Source organism: Lepisma saccharinum, chromosome 5, assembly GCF_977018435.1.
Source record: "Lepisma saccharinum chromosome 5, izLepSacc3.1, whole genome shotgun sequence".
Taxonomy (NCBI): Eukaryota; Metazoa; Arthropoda; class Insecta; order Zygentoma; family Lepismatidae; genus Lepisma; species Lepisma saccharinum.
Window position 1 is genome coordinate 34,235,678 of NC_139233.1, and position 19,922 is coordinate 34,255,599.

General features: G+C 37.4%; 1 protein-coding gene across 1 annotated transcript; it reads left to right on the forward strand.

Moving 5' to 3' along the window:
- The first annotated feature begins 2,889 nt into the window (after positions 1–2,889).
- Positions 2,890–18,512, forward strand: LOC145987983 (uncharacterized). The gene is made up of 4 exons (XM_083122823.1): positions 2,890–3,117; positions 7,940–8,035; positions 16,569–16,683; positions 18,314–18,512. Exons 1-4 carry the CDS (start codon positions 3,039–3,041, stop codon positions 18,510–18,512), a joined length of 489 nt encoding a protein of 162 aa, XP_082978949.1. The 5' UTR covers positions 2,890–3,038.
- Positions 18,513–19,922: the final 1,410 nt, after the last annotated feature.

The window sequence follows — 19,922 nt, forward strand, 5'->3', positions numbered from 1 at the left end:
AGGAAACGAAGAACTAAGAAGTTTCGATTTCTACAGTAAAGCACGGGTCTTTCTTGTCGCACAACAATTTTGCTACCTTGTGCATACATAGCTAGCCTGCCTAACCTAACAACGTAGGCATTTAGTATAAAATTAAAAAGCTTTCTCCCATGATGTCAGTACATAAGGTTGCTCAAGTGTTGTGCGATAAGTGAGACACGTAAAGCACGAATTAATTTACACAGATTTAATGAAAAGACATGGTTGCCAAACAAAAAATTATCACAGACTATAAAATATCAAGTACCAATATGCGTTTTAAACAATTCTAAAAAAAACATGTTTAAAACACATTGTTTTAAACGTTTAAAACATTTGTAAAAAAAACAAAGCCGTGTGTTTTAAACGTTTGAAACAAAGTGTTTTAAACACTTTTGTTTTAAACATGCCAACCCTGAATGTTCGTACACATACATTTCCACACATTAGAAGCACTTTATCCATCAACTTGCTGACCCATAACGTATATTTAACCTGTGTTGCTGGCTTTCTACCTCCGCGATTTTCAACAAACGAACAACGTGTGTGGAAATCACATGACCGAGTCAGCTTCCATCTGCACTGCGAGTATGCCCTTTCGTACTCCTGTTCTTGGCGCTTTCAAATTGTACTAGTTGACGTCACTTCCGCCAAAACCATGCTTCAAATACGTACTTCGTACCTTTCGGACAGAGCTGTATGCTCGAAAATGTAATCTTGAATTATGAGTTATATGCAATGAAATCTATGAGAAAGGGGATTGGCCACAAGATTTCACGGAGACTGTTTTGGTAGCTCTGCAGAAGAAAAGCAATGCCAGAAAATGTTCTGAGTACAGGACAATCAGTTTGATATCTCACTCGGCAAAAATTCTTCTAAGAATTCTGAACAGACGCCTATACTCGAAGGTCAGTGGCGAGTTAGAGGAAGAACAGTTTGGTTTCAGGAAAGGAAGAGGTACAAGGGATGCAATTGGTTTACTGAGGACCATTGGGGAAAGATATTTAGAGAAAGGAAAGGAGGTGTTTGTAGTATTTGTAGACCTGGAGAAAGCCTTTGATAGAGTGAATTGGGTTAAACTTTTAGAAATTCTGAAGAAAATTGGTGTAGATTGGAAAGAGAGAAGACTTCTAAGCAACTTATACATGAATCAACGAGTTAAAGTGAGAACAGGAGACGAAATGACAGAAGGCTGTTAAATTGGAAGAGGAGTACGACAAGGATGCTGCCTATCGCCTACTTTGTTTAATATTTATTTAGAAGATATAGTGAAAACTTGTTTCCAGAGCACAGGAGGTGTCAAATTAGGAGGAAGAAGAATAAACTGCATAAGATTTGCTGATGACATGGCATTATTCGCTGAGGATGAAATAACCATAAATAGTATGTTAGAAGAGTTAAACAGCAGCTGTGAGCAGTATGGGATGAAGATTAATGTAAAGAAGACAAAGGCAATGGTTATAGGACGGAAACCAAGGAATATTAATGTGAGAGCAAACAGTGAAAGAATCCAGCAAGTGGATAGCTTCAAGTACCTCGGATGCACTATAAGCAGTGACATGAGCTGCAACCAAGAAGTGAAAATGAGAATCGCAATAGCAAAAGAAGCTTTCAATAGAAGAAAAAATGTTTTTTGTGGACCCATGGACATAGGTCTAAGGAAGAGATTAGTGAAATGTTTTGTGTGGAGTGTAGCACTATATGGTGCAGAAACCTGGACGTTGAGAAGAAATGAAGAGAAACGACTCGAAGCTTTTGAAATGTGGACATGGCGAAAAATGGAGCGTGTAAAATGGACGGACAAGGTAAGAAACGAAGCCGTACTGAAAAGACTTGGTGAAAAAAGATCTATACTGGAGACCATCAAGAAGAGGAAAAGAAACTGGTTAGGACACTGTCTAAGAAGAAACTGCCTGCTAAGAGATGCCTTGGAGGGAATGGTTGAAGGAAGAAAAGTCCGTGGAAGAAAGAGATATCAGCTTATGGATGATATTAAATTAACTGGGTCGTATGCTATTACGAAGCGTAAGGCAGAGAACAGGGAAAGCTGGAGATTGCAGTGAAAAACCTGCCAATTAGGCAGAAAACATTGAATGAATGAATGAATGAATGAATATATATATATATATATTAAAAAGACAGCAAAAGGACATAAGTGATTTATTCATATAATCGCATATGATACTGGTGAACTAGAGTGACGAATTTCAGAAGGAAAACTTAAAACTATGGGTGCGTTCCGAAAGTCTTAACGAAACGAACGCATTCAACGAAAATAACTGGGCTCGTGAATCTGGTGAAACCAGTTATTTTACAGACTTATGGGACACGCTAGGCGAAAGCGCAGGCGCAGCGTTTTGTTTAGAGAAAGTTTCCGCATGGCGTCAGCGGAAGGGATGTCCTTATGGCAAAAATAAACTCTTATTATGGCCACTGTTACTCATTTTAATCACATTCTAAGAACGGTCAAGGCATACTTATCTTGTGCATGTTGCTTCATATCGCTATCTGTTAAAATTATAATACATTTTCCGAACTAGTGCAGTTTGAATCCATCAGCACGCGCTTTGTCTGCAAGGAGCAGACGATTTTCACGGAACAAACCAGCATCCTGGCCCGTGCGTTTGGTGAATCTCGTTCTTGCACGAAACGCACGGAATGCGACTTTTGGGACAGCATAATGAAACTCACGAAACGCACGGAAGTACTTATGGAACGGCCAGTTACCATAACTCGTTTAACGCGTTAAACTCGTGCGACTTTCGGAACGGGCCCATAGCAGAAAGAGAAACGATGTCCTAAGTCGACAAGTTTTTGTTGACAGGGTCATGAAGAAGAAGAAGAACGATGGCTATTGGCTGGCAACTCTGTCAAAACCGTTAACGCTGGACTGTGTTGGAAGCGTTGAAGAGAGGGAAGTTTGAGATATAATAATAACAATATCGAATATTTGTTTTGTGCATGTTATTAAGCTTACAACGAAGTTGACTAGTGTAATTTTTTGGACACACATATAAAATATGTCGTATTTGTATGATGCTCCACAACATTGCGACTTCATAAGTGGCGATCTTAGTGACCAAGGTGATGAATATTTTGGTAAGTTTGGTTCCCATGAAATAGTTGTGCGTAATTATGGTTTATTTGTTTATATTGCATCCAAACTTTAAGTATTTCACGTTAATTAAGATACTTGGTACCTCGTTTCATATTTGTGCATGCAACTAAGGAGATTCGATCTAATACGCCGAAATTTTAACTCTCGGTACCTCAAATTGTGAAGTGACCACATTTGTAAAACAACTTAACGTGTCAGATACACATTGTAGTATAAAAATTGTTTCGTCATAATTACTTATGTGTGAAGATTAAATAAAGGTTCAAGTTCCTTTTGTTTTATTGCGATTTCATCATGCTACGAATAAATTTTGGAGCGAATTTACAATACCCGAAGTATCTTCAATTGCTTTCAAATTCGGTATACTCACTAATTTTGGCCTCGTAATCACGAATCTGCAGTTAAAATTTGGCGGTCACGTCTAAAAATTGCAATATAAGCCAAAATAAGTGGGTCCGCGAATGGAGTAAACACCAGTATCTATTCGATCTTGGCAGAACACCCCTCACTTGTTTATTTCCTCATTTTTCACATTGGTACTTACCTATTCTGCATTTCGAAAGATTCTTTAAGGTGTAATTTTGCTTTTTTCACGAAAATAATTTGAATTTATCACATTAAGAGTAATTATTGTTCTTCCTTTCTTTCGGTTGCGTAACACACAATATGGCGGGCGCAGCTTGAGTAGCGTGGTGGAACATCTGGGTATGAATTGTTTCCAACCTTCGTAAACGAAAAATACCTCAATAGCCCCACAAACCATTTCCGGCAAGGTTAGGTTAGGCAAGCATAGTTAAAATTTTGTTCGTAAAACAATGCGATACAGCTTTTTTTTTAAAAAAAATAACGTACATCACCTTCACTTCTTGCAAAACAACAGCGTGGTTGGAAACATTGACAGGGGGTTACATCATGAAACGTACGGAACATCCGGTTCACGTAGGGGAAGCAAATATAAGCAACGGCAATTGTGTGTCGGAAAGATATTTTTCTTCAAAAATACACGAATTCCTGATCGAATAGATTACACGATGTAGGAAAATACGTCCAAGAACTTTCAGAATGCTACAGAAACTCATTTCCGTAAGTAGTTTCTTCTGTAAAAATGAAGAAATCCGTTCAGCCGAGATCGTATAGTTACCAACATTTTTCCACGTTATGCAAGACGCCATTTTCTCAGACCGTAACGAATAGCGAACTTCACTTGTTCACATCATCAAACATGGGTACCATATTAGTGTATCGACAAACGTAGCAATAATATCGTCGTGCTTGTGTTTTATCGATTTTTATTGTATATGCAATGTTTCCAAGCTTCTTCACCCAAAAAATACAAACATAGTTAACCATTGACGATAGCCCCAAGCAACATTATGTAAGGTTAGGTTTGGTTAGGTTAGGCAAACATAGTTAAAATTCGTTCCATCCCCAAGAAATATTACGTTAGGTTAGGTAAGCATTGTTAAAGAATCATCTTTTCGGAAAACAATGGCGTGGTTGGAAACAGTGACAGTAGGTTACGTCATCAAATGCACACAACATCCTCTTTACGTACAGAAAGCAAAGGCTATTGTGCGTCTGAGAATTAATTTTCACAAAAATAAAAATCCGCTATGATACATTCACACATGACAGAAACACCTTCCAGATGTTAGACAATGTTACAGGAACTTATTTCCATAAGTAATTTCTTCTGTAAAAATGAAGAAATCTGTTTGTGCGATAGTAAATGTTTACCGGATCAGTCATTTAGCTGCTGGAGTTCTCACTTGTGGATTGAAGAGGCTTTCCGCTTGAGACTATATGATGTTATTTTAAAACTAAGAGCCCTAAACCTACCCACCTAACCTGAATATGAAAGCTGGAAGCAACAAGGTAACGGTTCAGATTGTTTTGTGATTTTTTCAAATTCTCACAGTAGAAAGACTAATTATCATAGAATTTTGGCAATCATTGAACTTTCCTTAAAGTAATGAGCACTGTTTGAATTTAGAAAAAAAGGTTATTTATGTTGGAGAAAGGCACTTAAAAAATACCTTTCGCAAGCATGCGTGCTCGCCATGGACAAAGCCTTCTCTGTTGACAGCAAGTATCGTAGAATAGTGAGGATGAATGTAGAAGAAATTTGGAACCTTCCTGAAACTAATGAGCACATTTTACGTTTTGAAAAATCCAAATTTATGTGTAAAAATAAGATGCTGTAGGTACCTTGCGCAAAACTCCCCATTTCGCACTCTTGATGCATTACACGGACTAACACTTAACGTAACTATGAAAGCCATTAGGGATATTATTTTAATGCTAAGAGAAAACCTGACCTGCCTAATCTAACCACAAAAGCATTTTGGGTTGTTATTAAAATTCTAAGGGAACTACTCCTGACCCACCTAACCTAACTGCGAAAGCATCTATTGAACGAAAACTTTTCGCATTTTGGCAGCAAGAATTATCTAGAAGTATGTGGAAGTAAAAAGTCAGTGTCATGGAAACAATAAGTAATTTCTAGAAGTCTGGGTAACATTATCGTATGAGGGAAACTGATTCCTTCAAATTTACAGGAGAAAGTACTTACGGAAATCATTTTCTATAGCGTTGTGGAAGTTCCTGAATGTAGATTTGATCCATTTTAATGTGAATGAGTGTTGTTTTCTGTGAAAATCTCTGTCCGACATGCTGTTTCTGCTCCCGCCATCCGCTTTCTGCACGAGAGTGCAATGTTCCGTGTGTTAAGATGATGCAACCCCGTAGCCAGTGTTTCAGCCTCGCCGTGTTTTCACTAGAACGACGTGTCGAGTTTTTTAATTTTTTTTTAACTATGCTTGCCTAACTTAACCTAACCTAACCTTACAGAAAATGTTTTTTGGGGCTAACGTCAATGGTTTGCGACGTATTGGCATAATTTCAAATCCGGGCATGAAAGTCGATATTTTCCAGTGAACTGGGTTGCAACACTGCATAAATCGACAAAACACTCTCAGAATGCCCCCTAAACCAGTACGCTATCACGGCCATAATGTGTTACAGAATCGAAACAGCAAGTAACAGTAAGTACTCGTAATAGAAGAAATAGACATTATTTTAGTTAGAAATGCATTATTTCACCGTAAGAAATGTTCCGCATTCGAAAATAACACGTTAGCAATGTAAAGTAGTCCGAAATATATGATTCGTAGGTGTTTTCCTCATACTATAATAGTACCAAAGTCTGTACTATGTGTTAACGTAAATCAAAATCGAACCATACAGAAAATGTATACGTATCATGATGAAATAGCAATAAAACAATACAAACTTGGGCCTAACAAAATATCAGTTGGTAATTTCCAAGATGATAGTAATTGAATTAGTGCTTGCAAAGAAATACATATATTAAAGTATTTGGAATGGAAAAGTTAATCTCCACAAAACATGCAGTAAGTAATCAGTGTTTGAACTGCCGTGAATAGAAATTGAACCATGTATGTGTGTGGTGATTAGTTCAGGATTAAGCATTTGGAACTTTCATCTGAAGTATGTCCAGTATATGTCTCTTCCCCTCTCATATATCTGTATTTTTTTTCAAATTAAAATTAACTGTTATTAAGATATCAGAAGTTATTAGAGTAGAAGAACATATATTTACGTAGTTGTGGAGGTTCGCAGTATGTTTTCACACAATTGTACTGTAAAATGACAATTTTCATGTCTTCATTGAAATCTTTCACATACATTGAGAAATACTGTTTTTTTTTCTGTAAACCTGCAGTTGATATTTGTAATGTGATTGTAATTCTTATAAATTACTTCACTATTTTTTTCCCCATGGCAGGTTAGTAATGTACCTTTAACATGGATAGAACATTACAGGGTGCTCAGTTGCCATTTTTTTTACGTAACTAGTAGAGTGTAGATTTTTTATGTTTTCTTGTTTTTTTGTATCATGCGTAACATTAAATCAGAATAAGAAACATGCCAAAATGTTTGCACTGTTGCTAGCCGAATTTTAAAATTACACTACAGTGATATGGTAGTCGACCATATAAAATGTTTTGCCTAGTTTTTATGATATTGCCGGTAGAAGCTTTTTTTAGAATTAATTACTCTTAACCCAATGTTGCATTAATATATGTTTTAAGGTCACATTTTCAAATGTTTATCTTTATCTTAGTTGGATTCGTAGTTTTCTTAGCCTGTATTTGAAATAAATAAATAAAAATACTTGCACCTGAATTATTTTTAATTTTGTCTACCCCTGACCATTACATTGTCATACTTTGTACACATGCATCACATTACTCCGCTTGTGATAAATCACATACAGAATGATGATAGAACTTAGGTTGTGCTGTATCGCCTTGAGAAAGTGAAATATTTATGAATATTATGTTGTTTATGAATGTTTTCCGTTGTTTTTAGCCTGCGGAGATGTGTTATTGTGAAATAAAGTTTTGTCTGTCTGTTACTTTAGCGTGTTACCTTACCATGAAGCAGAACAGCCTGAAAACTTCGCTCTTAATTATAATGGAAAACTGCCAGGTTCGATACCCGGTGGAGGCACATAGTGGTTCGGATCCCACTTCAACCTGTAGGTCCAGTCCCGATTAGCCTTACTGTGCATAAAGTGGACTTAAATCACCAAATCAATCAATCAATAATAGAAAACTGTAAGAAGAATCATGTTAACTGTGCTTTAAACCAACGAACTCTGGTCTCTGTAAATTGGGTCTTTTACTTAATAAAACTGAATTGTCTGAGCTAATATTTTGTTTTTTTAATGTAGACTAAGTGTTATGCAGTAAGTTAAATAACATCTCTCTTTTCTAGATTATGATCATGAAAGTGGCCAGCCAGTGAATCAAGAAAACAAGGATGAAAATGTTGATAACAAAGAAAACTTGGTTAATAGTCAGACAAGGACAGGTACTGTACCACATAATCAACCATGTTAATCAATTACCAGTGCTCGAAAAATCTTCTTCAGAGCTAGTCGACAGTTCTGAAAATCAGGTGCGAGGAAACCACCTACTAGCAATTGTGCATACTATAAAAAGCTGAGCATCACCGTATTCAAAACATAGCTAAATCATGTCAGAGAGCAGGAAATGAGGGTTTGAGTAAGAGTAAGAAATTGTTACTGAATCTATTTAATGTTCACAACATTGATAAAAAATCATTTGCTAACTTATGCTGTACTGCAATTTGAACTTAGAATCTTCAAGTTTTGTACATGCAAACTTAAAAAACTACAATATTACAGCAAAAGTTCACAGTCGCCAGCCTGAAATTTTTAGTCACCATGGCGACGGGGATTTTTTGAGCCCTGGCAATTACCTATAAAGTTATACAAGACAATGTTACCAACACTTACCTGCATTTGGTTGTCTTAATGGATAGACTTAATCTTTCTTCAGGGATGGAGAGCTTAGCAAAAATGGCAAGGAGTTAAAACCAGTATAAAATTGTCAAAAGGTCGCATTAAAGTAGCCCAAAGTAAAATTTTGTCTTGTAAATAACAGTGCTGGTGACGCTTCATACACCTGTGAGAAAGTGGTTGTACTGTTTATGAATTTTTAGTTAAATATGAATGTTTTCTGTTGTTTTTAGTGAAATGTTTTAGCGGTATAATGGATGGTTTTTATGTGCTACCACTTATCACATCATGACACCCTGCTGATCATAATTTTAGTTTGTTTTTTTAATTATAGGTTAGTCAGCCTCTGTGGCAAGGAGTTCGCACACATAGTCAGGGGTCCAGGGTTCGAATCCCAGCCTGCCATTGTGGTTGTTTGTGTTTACCTTCATCATATTATCACTCATTCTCATCTTCGTGATTAGCCGAAAGTGGCAGAAATGCAAAGTAAAGTAAATCAAATCAATCATGAATATACTCTTTGTGTCTGCAGTTACTTAGTGGAAAATGTAATTTTTCCAGGTAGTCTTGGATTAAATGGTGTTGGTAATTGTATATTGCTGAGTTGGGAGTGTTAGGTGAAATGTTAGATTTTGATTTCTTCGTGTGTGTGCATGCAACGATATTTTGTTGAAAAAAACTGCGAAACTTCTAGGATATGAGGAATTGAGAAAATGCTTCTACACTGCAGTTTAAATATCTCCGTTGTTTATGGTTTCCCTATCTTGAAATAAATTTTGTTCCATAAAACACTGAAATCCGTTGAGTAGATCAAAAAAGAAGTAAAATGGTGTATGGTCGGTCGGAAGACTGTCTCAAAATAACTTTTACTTGCAGTTGTGCTCTTGTGCTTGTTATTCCACAGATTGCTTTAATTGGCCGGATGACCACACACCTACCAAGAACACATCAATATTTGAACATGCCATTAAATTGAAGGGCTACTTTTATGTGACTCCAAATCATGTCTTTGGAATGGCCTCCCGTTAGCCACTACTGATGCAATCTTGCATTTTTTTTTTACTTTACTTCCTCAATTTTTACCCCCATTTCTAACCCTTTACCATGTTTGCTAATAACCTTCTTGTTTCTGAAGAAGGGTTGAAAATTTGGGCAACCAACAGGTGCGTATTTTGACTGTTGCTTTGGTTAATTTTATGAAGTTGATGACATAATATCATCAACTTATGACATGAAATATCACCTTTTTGATTATTACGGATAAGTTATAGGCTGAATAATTGCAGACGTCATGCATCACAATGTATTTATAAAATGATTATCTATGCCAGATTTCACTAATTGAAGGGCTTGAGTGTAAAACATGGTGACATTTTGGTCTTTTTTGAGTTACAAAGTAAAATGTGCCGTCCTTCAATTTTCGAGTGAAATTGCATGTCATACAATTTGCACTGGACTCAGTGAAGCCTTCTGAAATTGATAAACACAACATGAAAACAATTTATCTAAAGTAAAGCTTCTAGTAACTCAGAAATAACCAAAAATGTCACTTACCGTTTTTCAATTAAAAGCAAAATAACCTTTAGAATACTGGAGCCCCTCCCACGTGTAAGCATCTATGGATGGTCACTTTTCAAGCTTGGCGGGAAGTACAAAAGAAATCATAACATGAGAACTAATGGTCATAGAGCATCGTTTCTCAACCTATAGGGTGTGACCCACTGCTGGGTCTCGAGAGGGCATTTGGTGGGTTGCGTAGTTGAGCTCGAACATTTTCTGCGTCATAAGAACCTATTCCATTGGGGACTCCCCGATGGCATGGTGGTATCGTCATCGCCTTGTAATCAAGGGGTCCCGGGTTCGATACCCAGTGGAGGCACATAGTGGTTTGGATTCCAATTTAAACTTAGGTCCAGTCCTGATTAGCCTTACTGTACATAAAGTGGACTTAAAACAACAAACTAAAAATTAGTCACATTAGTTTGGTGAGTAAAAAAATTGTTTTAAATTTCAGCATGTGTGTTTAGTTCATGTTAGACTACAGTAAATAAGTCTTTTAAATTACATATTTACTTTTTGTAGATAGAAGTATGTGTAATTTGTTTTTAAGCAAGCGTAAAAGAGAGCTTCTTAAAGTATTCGATGTTAGCAATAGTATGATTATAAACTGGGTTCAAATCCCTATAAGTAATTATGCCAGCACAATGCTTATGGGTCCCATCCTTCAAGGTGGGCCCTGGACTGAAAAAGGTTGAGAACCACTATCGTAGAAGAAAGTTTTTTTTTTTTATGAGACACCTTTCAGCGAATGTGAAATTTATATAATTTACCTCCCAATGATGACAAAAAGGAGAAAATCTAAATTGTTCAAAAAAAAGACCAAAGATAATGAAAAATGTAGAAAGTGGTGTTGAAAATAGATTGATACTTCTTGAGTGTAGAAAATATCAATGTGTAAGGAGAGCAGTTTTTCCAGCGTTTGAAAAAAAAAGTATGGAAAATCACTTCTAGTGTTTGCACTATGGATGCTGAAAAGACTAACTTTGCAGGGAAGCATGACGAAATACCATTCTTTGAGGAGATGTAATACCCTTTTCACAATTAAAATAAATTTCAAGACATGCCAAATTTAAGAAAAACTGAATTTTTCGGAAAATTTCGAAAACTGGGCTTTTCCCGCTAGATGCCTAATTGTCACATGTTGTGAACATGTTCTTTTGTTTTCATTATTACATGTAAAAATAAAATATATCAACAAAAAGTTGTGGTTGAAGAGTAATAATCCATTTATAAATTCTATTCCAGAATACTCAAACTTACTTTGTTAATAATAGTAACAATGAATGTATTGTTTTTAGATTTGTGTATATCATACCTTCATGTGTGTACAAATGGACAAAATAGGCAGAACTGAAATATCATGTTTGAAGTTTTGAAGTAATTGCATGTTAATTGTGGTGCTGAGAGATTTATCTGCCATTAAGGGTGTGGAGGTTAGAGGTATATTTATTGAGAAAATTTTAGATACAGCACGTAGCCATTTTACACTGAAATCAGTAACAATGAAAATAACAAAAAAGAACAAAAATAAAAATAGCAAAATAAGACAAAATATTAATATAAATAAGTCAAGATAGCACAATTAAATATTATTTAGCAACATATCTTCTGATGGTTGACCGAAAGGCATATTCTGTGGAAAATACATCAGCACTTGATGGGAGGTCGTTATATTGAGTGGGAAGTCTGTGGAAGAGCGATCTTTTTTGAATTTCCAGTCTTGGCTTTTTTGTGTAAAATAGATTTGTGTTGCGTGTTGAGCGCATAGGCACTCGAAAGTGGAATTCCTGGAGGAGTGTGTTGCAACGGATTTTGCCATTGACAATTTTGTAAAGATACCTAAAATCGTTCAGTAAATGGCGCTGATAGGGAGTCTGTAGGTTTAGAAAGGCCAGGAGATGTGGTGTTGGAAAGTTGCGTAATGAGGGAACCCTGTAACGAACTATAGCCAGGAAAAAGTTAAGAACAGAATCAATTCTGGAGAGCTGAGTGGGACATGCCATGGACCAGACGGGAGAGCAGTATTCTATTATTGGGGAGATGAATGATTTATAGTACAAGGTGAGGGCTGAGATGTCATTAATTTCGGTGAAACGGTAGAGTAAACCTAAGAGACGCATAGCCTTTTTTGTCGTGCCTGTAATATGTTCTTCAAATGTGAGCTTTTGGTCGAAAACAATGCCTAGGTCTTTATGAGAGGATACTGCTTTGATGTTATTGCCAAAGATGGAGTAAGATGACTTTAACAGGTTCTTTTTGAGAGAGATGGTGAGAGTAGTACATTTTTCAGGATTTAAAGTAAGTTTCCATGTCAGGCACCATGAAAAAAACGTTGTTATGTCATTCTGGAGAAGATGAGCATCGTTGGAAGTGGAGATTTCTCTGAAGATCTTACAGTCATCTGCGAAGAGAAGGTAATTACTAGAGGCGGCTGTGAGATGGTCGGTAAGGTCATCGACGAATAATATGAACAATAGGGGTCCTAGAACACTGCCCTGTGGTACTCCAGAAAGGACGGGAAGAAAGTTAGATAGAGTTCCTGGAAGGACTACACGTTGTTGGCGATCGCTAAGGTAATCTGTGAGCAAGTTAAGAAAGTTACCATGAATGTTGAATCTATTGCATAATTTATGAATCAAAAGACGATGACTGACAGTATCGAAAGCTTTGGCTAGATCAATATATATAACGTCCAGTTGTGAATTGTAAGAAATACATTTCATAGCATGTGAGAGAAAAACAGACAGGTTCGTAAGACAGGAACTACCAGAAGGAAAACCATGTTGATTTGAGCTAAGGTACGGAGAAACAAATTTATATAGCCTGTGTTTGATGATTTTTTCACAAATGATGGACAGAGGAGAGAGTAACGAGATTGGCCTATAGGAAGAAGCACGGTTTTTGTTGCCATTTTTGTGAATGGGAGTGATGTTAGCTTGCTTCCAAGCATGAGGAAAGACGCCCTCCGAGAAACATCTATTCAGAAGAATGCAGAGGGGATAAGAAAGGGATTCCCCAGTTTTCTTCAGGAACATGGTGGTGATATTGTCCGGCGCTAGGGCACGGTGAGCTGGGAGAGACGACAATAGACTTTCCACTTCATCAGTTGTAGTGGCAAGCTTTGTTAGAGAGGAAGAACAGACTGATCTTACGTTTGGTAACGTTGCAAGGGGGGCAGGCGGACAGAAGTTGCCGTGGAAATAAGCATTTAAGAGTTCAGCCCTTCGGTCACCTTTCGCACTTTCACTATTGTGTGTAATTTCAAGAGGAATTCTGCTGTTGTTTCTTCTCGAGTTTATTAGACTGAAGAAGTTCTTTGGATTTTCCTGGATTGTTGCATTGATACTGTTTATGTATTCTTTGTATTTGTTTCGGAGAAGGTACTTTGAGTGCCGTCGAAGAACAGCGAAAGTATTGTAAGTGTGTTCACTCGGGAAGTCCTTCCAAACTTGCCAGGCTCGATTCTTGTTAGCCAGTACAGCACGCACTTCGGAGTCGAACCAACTTGGAAATCGGCGAGATGCTATTCTTTCCGAAGGAACAAGGTCGTTCACCGTTGCATGAATGGCAGCTGTAAATAGCTCACCTGCGTCGTCGACTGTCCCGTCTTCCAAAAGCCCCCAGGGGAAGCATTCGAGGGTACGTCTTATCTCCTCCCACGGTGCTCGGTTCCATAGGTGGCGCTTCTTCTGGATCGATGGGCGATGACCTCTTTTAGTAGGTGGGGGGATGGAAATGGACACGTCCAAACTATCGTGGTCAGAACTGAGGAGATTCTTACGCGGCGTAATGTTTACATTGTTCAATGTGGACACAACATAATCTAGATTACTGTCATTCCTGGTGTTGAATAAATTATGCTGCCTTAGCTTTAAACCAGAAATGAAAGTTTCGATGAACCATAGGTCATTTGCACACTTCGCGATTCCATGACCAGGATCTTGCCACTCAATAGACAGGTTGAAGTCTCCGAAAAGTGCAACGTACCCCAAGGCAATTGCTGCAAGTAACGAATCTCGACATTCTTCGAGAAGGTACAGTGGACTATTTTTATTCGGTCTATAGTACGAACCAAGGAGAAGATTATTTGCATTGGATACTGAAACCTCGACCCACAGTAATTCACAGTTCCGCTTTAGGTCATTGCGTACTTTACTGGCCCATTTTGTGCTAACACATATTATTACGCCACCCCCTCGAGTCGCACGATCTTTTCTATATATGTTAAAATGGCTTGCGAATGGTAGTTCACTGTCACTAACATTTTCAGTTAACCACGTTTCCCTAAATATCAAGCAATCGTATGTCATTAGCTCACACACAAAAGCAGCACAGTCAGAAAGCTTGTTCTTAATGCTCTGTGTATTTTGGTAATACACAGAGAAATTTGCCAACGTTTTCACAGGTCCCGGATTCACTTGTATGTCCCCACAGTTAAAAGCCATGCATAGGAAGTGAAAGTACCGGGCTGGGGTCCCCTTACCTGCCGAGCGCTGCTCCCTGCTGCTGGGAGAAGCCATGGCGGAGACACGCATACCTGTTGCCGCGAGTGCCGAAAATGAAAAGTCTCTCTCAGCACATCTCCATCGCAATAGATTATGAAAATCCTTTGATGGTTGCTTAAAATATTTAATTCTGTGCAGGTCATTTGTTGCCAAGCTCTCATCAGATGAAATTTCACAGTGCCTAATTTTGACACAGTAACTTTAACAAATGTCTTTAGGGATACTGTTAAACTGATACATTTTTATTTAGTTCGATTTAAAGAAACTAATATTTCACGATGTATCAGGATGTCTTTTTTTTGTATGAGTTTGATTGGGTAACATTGCACAAGACACAGACTGGATGTTATTCTTTTGTGAAGATGAGTTTTGGATTTTAACTTTTGCAAATGATTCTTTGAAGCTTCGAGGTCTATTTCATCTCCATACTTGATGATGAAATACTATGGTGGGGAGACAGACTATTTTTAAAATATACAGTATTTGATTGGTAAAATTATTGACCATGCTATAATATGAGCATTTTAGAGAGTGCAGGCTTTCTTGTGATCTTGAATTCCTCGGCTTACACTAAGTTCTAAAAACCACTTTAAGACATACATACATGGTTGGACATTTTTTTTCAGTAAATATATATTTTTGTGGGTTTTCCCAAGAAATAGAAAAAAGGTTGTTTCTCAAAGAGTAGTATTTTGTTGTACCTAAACTCAAGTAACTAGCCATAGCTTGAACCAATAGCCTACTTAAGAATAATTGACAATGCTACTATTTTGCTATTGCGTAAGAGGTGTTAATTATTATTGTTTTAATGATAAGCTATGGAAGAATTTTAAAGTAAGCACGATTGCTGCTAAATAGTAATGCTACAGTTCAATACTGGGTGGAGTCACATGTTGGTTCAGGTTCCACTTTAAACTGTCTTATTCAAAATAAGACAAACTCCAGTTCTTTTCGACAATGGTTCTCATTCTGTGGATTTGAAAAGCCCATGCTTTACAACTTTTAAGAAATGCAAAATAAATTCAGCTTTTGATAAACTTCAAATACTGGTAGTTCGAGTGTGCCAACATGGACAACAACCAAAAAGGCTGGCTTCCGTGGCGGAATGATTAGCACATCACACTACGATGCCAGGGGTTCCGGGTTCGAATCCCAGCCTGGGCATGGATATTTGTGAGTGACCGTTCATCATCCCCATTTTCGCAAATTACCCAAAAGTTGTACAAGAGCAAAGTAAAATAAAACAAATCAATAAACAACTAAAAAAGGGGGGGGAGAGAGAAAAGCAGGGTTCAAATATCATCTCTGATTTTCGAGAATGACTTTTGATTTACCACAATGTGATGCTAGTTCATGTGTTGGCCATACATACTGTTATTAACCAGGAGAATAACATGGCTGTTTTTCTTCTGTTTTCCAGTAACTGCTTTCATCAACCGTGTGTGTTGTTGCAAGATGAGAATAAAAAGCAAGTAATAAAAGATAAATGTGTCTGCATTGTTATTAATTCCCATCTTTACTATTTATTTTGTTTATTACCCTGTTCATGTTCAAAACGTGTGTGATGTGTATGACGTTTTTCATTTTTTTATCTGTGTTTGTTATTTATATGACTAATAATAATAAAAACAACCCATGGCTCTACAGCCTTCAAGAGCCTTGGCCTATCTCCTGACTGCCAGTCTTCCTCCCACAGTCCTACCTAGAGGTGTGAAGATCTTCAACCAGTAATGGGGTGATGTGGAGTTAGCACCTCGAACCTCCAGCCGTTATAGGAAATATCTGTGACCGGGTTTCACTAGTCACTTGTAGCTCCCCAATTTCCTCACGATGGTGGGTTTCCACCGGTCCTATACACAGGCCGAAAACCCAGGGGACTATTTATATGACTATAATCAGTGCTTATTTTTCCAATTTAATTACATATGTAATGTAAAAGTATATTGAGTTAAGTCAATTATTTTCGTTTTTAATTCACTGCTTGTTCATAATTTACATTGCATATATTTTTCAACAGGTGGAAAACGCAAAAGGGTGTCATCGGTGCAGACACCAGGAAGTAACAGAAGGGATGAAGTGTTTGAAGACACAGAGGATGACGAAAGTCTTGGAAGCTGTAGTTTCATCATGAGGTAAATGTTGTACTGATGCCTTTTTTAATAAAAACTTTTTTGTACACTCCTGTTCAGATAAAGTGACACATTCTTCAACTATTGAACCCTATTAACCTCTTGAGTAGGTTCATTTATGTTTCCGTGTGACTTACTCACTCACTATCATAAATAAGCATAAAATTGAAATTCGTTAATTTACTTACGTAAAGTGAGTATAAAGTTGTCGTAGACGAAGTTTCGGTGGCAACTGCCCCCTTCTTCAGGTCATGAAGTCGGCTATTGCGTGCCTACGTAAAGCTTCGTCATTTAGAAAGGATCAAGGTATATGTATTGACAGATTGAATGTCAAACAAGGAGTTGCGTATGATACTTGCCTCCCGCTCATCGTCTGGGTTAACCTTGAAACAGATTTCTTTACATTTTTGATTATTCCATTTCTTCAACATCTCTAACCAAATTTCATGAATATATCCCATCATCCCTATTCAGATTATTTTCTCTATCTTTACATATAAATGAGGCCTCGTAAACATTCCTGCTTAATAATTTGTCTTCCTTGCGTATAACTTCCCGAGTGATTATCTCATGCTCCGATAATCCCATGCGGGAGTTTCCATCTCTAATATCTTTAGCGTGCTCTTACCATCTGACCCCCATACTCCTGCCAGGCACGTAGGCACGTAATAGCAAACTTCATGACCTGAAGAAGGGGGCAGTTGCCACCGAAACGTCGTCTACAACAACTTTATACTCACTTTACGTAAGTAAAGTAATAAAAAGAAGTGTCAAATGGGGATGATTAATAGTTGCATAAGAGAAGCGTATGGTACGGTGCATAAACTAAATAGACAATGTTTAGAACTACATTTAGAGCTAAGCTCAACATTGGACGGGATAACCTGGAATTGAATAGAAGAAAGACACCACAAATATGTGGAGGCGACTAAGAATGAGAATAGGATAAGAATTCAAAACAAGTTAACTAGAATAAGGAAGAATATAAAGGTAGGAGATATAAGGAAAGTGGATAGGCGAGAGGAAGCAGGCGATATGAAAAGCAATGTACTTAATTTAACTGATAAGGAATTTGGATCCGGATTTGATTATGGAAAAAGGCCAAAAATTCGCGATAGGAAAGGCAGAAATAGATAAAGAAGAGTTTATGATCGCTGCGGAAAGAATAGGGGCGATCCAGGATGATAAAGATGACAAAAGGGAATTAAGGAGTAAGATACATGACATTATAGAACAACAAATCGGAAAGAGAATGGAAAAGGGTTTGATAAAGGAGGGGGCAAAAATAGCAAGAGATACAGAAAGAGATTAGACAAGGTCAAAAAATGACATTTATAATAAGATCAGACAAAGAAAATAGGATGGTTGCCATAAGTAAAGAAGACTATAGGAATAAATTAGAAGAGTGTTTTACAGGCGATGACTACATAGAGATAAGTAAGGACCCCATTAATAAGATTAGGAGGGATACAAAAAGAGAGATTGAAATTAGCTTGACTTTGAGTAGGAGTGAGAACAAAAGGCTAATAGGAGATTGTAAAAAAGGAACTATCGCTGTGGCATTCGGCATTCCTAAAATGCATAAAGTTGGCATCCCTTTAAGACCAATAACACCCACGTATTCCCACCCCAGTTACGGAATAGCTAAGATCTTGGTGGGAAGAACTAAGGAAGTGCGGAAAAACACGGCTTTCAGCATGATGCATGCGTGGGAGGTTAAGGGGGAAATTGAAAACACTGAATTAGAAAATGAAGACAGAATTGCTAGTTTTGATATAGTCAACCTTTACCCCAGCGTACCACGAGAGAAGGCTGCTGATTGCTTACATTGATGGTTGGTGGGGAATGGTACGGATGTAATAGCCACATGGGAGTACGTGAGGTGGTTTAACGTAAGTACAGGTCATAATTATTTTTACTGCAATGATAAAATCTTTATATAAAAGGAACGTCTAGCAATGGGAAACCCCATATCAGGGATAGTTTCAAGTATTTGTGCATTTTATTGAGAATTAATTTTTAAAATTACCTACCATGGAAGAGATTTGGCATTTGCAAATTACCTACTCAAGAGGTAACCATAAAATCGAAATTCGTTAATTTACTTACGTAAAGTGAGTATAAAGTTGTCGTAGACGAAGTTTCGGTGGCAACTGCCCCTTCTTCAGGTCATGAAGTCGGCTATTGCGTGCCTACGTAAAGCTTCGTCATTTAGAAAGGATCAAGGTATATGTATGGACAGATTGAATGTCAAACAAGGAGTTGCGTATGATACTTGCCTCCCGCTCATCGTCTGGGTTAACCTTGAAACAGATTTCTTTATATTCTTGATTATTCCATTTCTTCAACATCTCTAACCAAATTTCATGAATATTCCTATCATCCCTATTCAGATTATTTTCTCTATCTTTACATATAAATGAGGCCTCGTAAACATTCCTGCTTAATAATTTGTCTTCCTTGCGTATAACTTCCCGAGTGATTATCTCATGCTCCGATAATCCCATGCGGGGGTTTCCATCTCTAATATCTTTAGCGTGCTCTTACCATCTGACCCCCAGTTTGCCCCACATACTCTTTCTTACACTGACATTTGATTCTATATATGCCATTTTTTCCTTCTAATTCATCGCCTTTTCTTTTCCCCTCTTTTTTATAACTATTAAAGTGTTTTTCTATGCATTTAGGGGTTTTCATCCCACATTTAATTTTGTATGTTTTTGTTACTCTTTCCACTTTTTGCGATACCCCTGAAGTATGGAATAGCCACATACCTATATTCCCCTTTTTCCTCATTTACATTCTCCCCCTTATTTACTTTGTCTTTATTTTCATCCTTGGAGCATTTCTTTCTCGCCCTACGTAAATTCCTACGCATTTCTTCATTTTTGTACCCATTCTTTCTACCGGTTTAAAAAATCCATGCTATTTCATCTTCCAGCATCGTCTTACTATTGCATAGTCTTAGGGCTCGGATAAAAAAGTTTAAGAAGGCATTGTATTTGGTCCTCATAGCGTGTGCAGATTCCTTATTTATATACGTATCTCCTGATAAGGGTTTATGGAAGACGCCCGTTTCGATTTTCCTATCTGTCTTGTTGATCTTAAAGTCTAAAAACCTAATCCTATTATCCTTCATGTCCTCTCTTGTAAACTTAATCCGTGCCTCTTCTTCTCCTAAATTCGCATACAGGCAATTCAGCACCTTATCTTTCCCAATTACTAAGATGTCGTCTACGTAT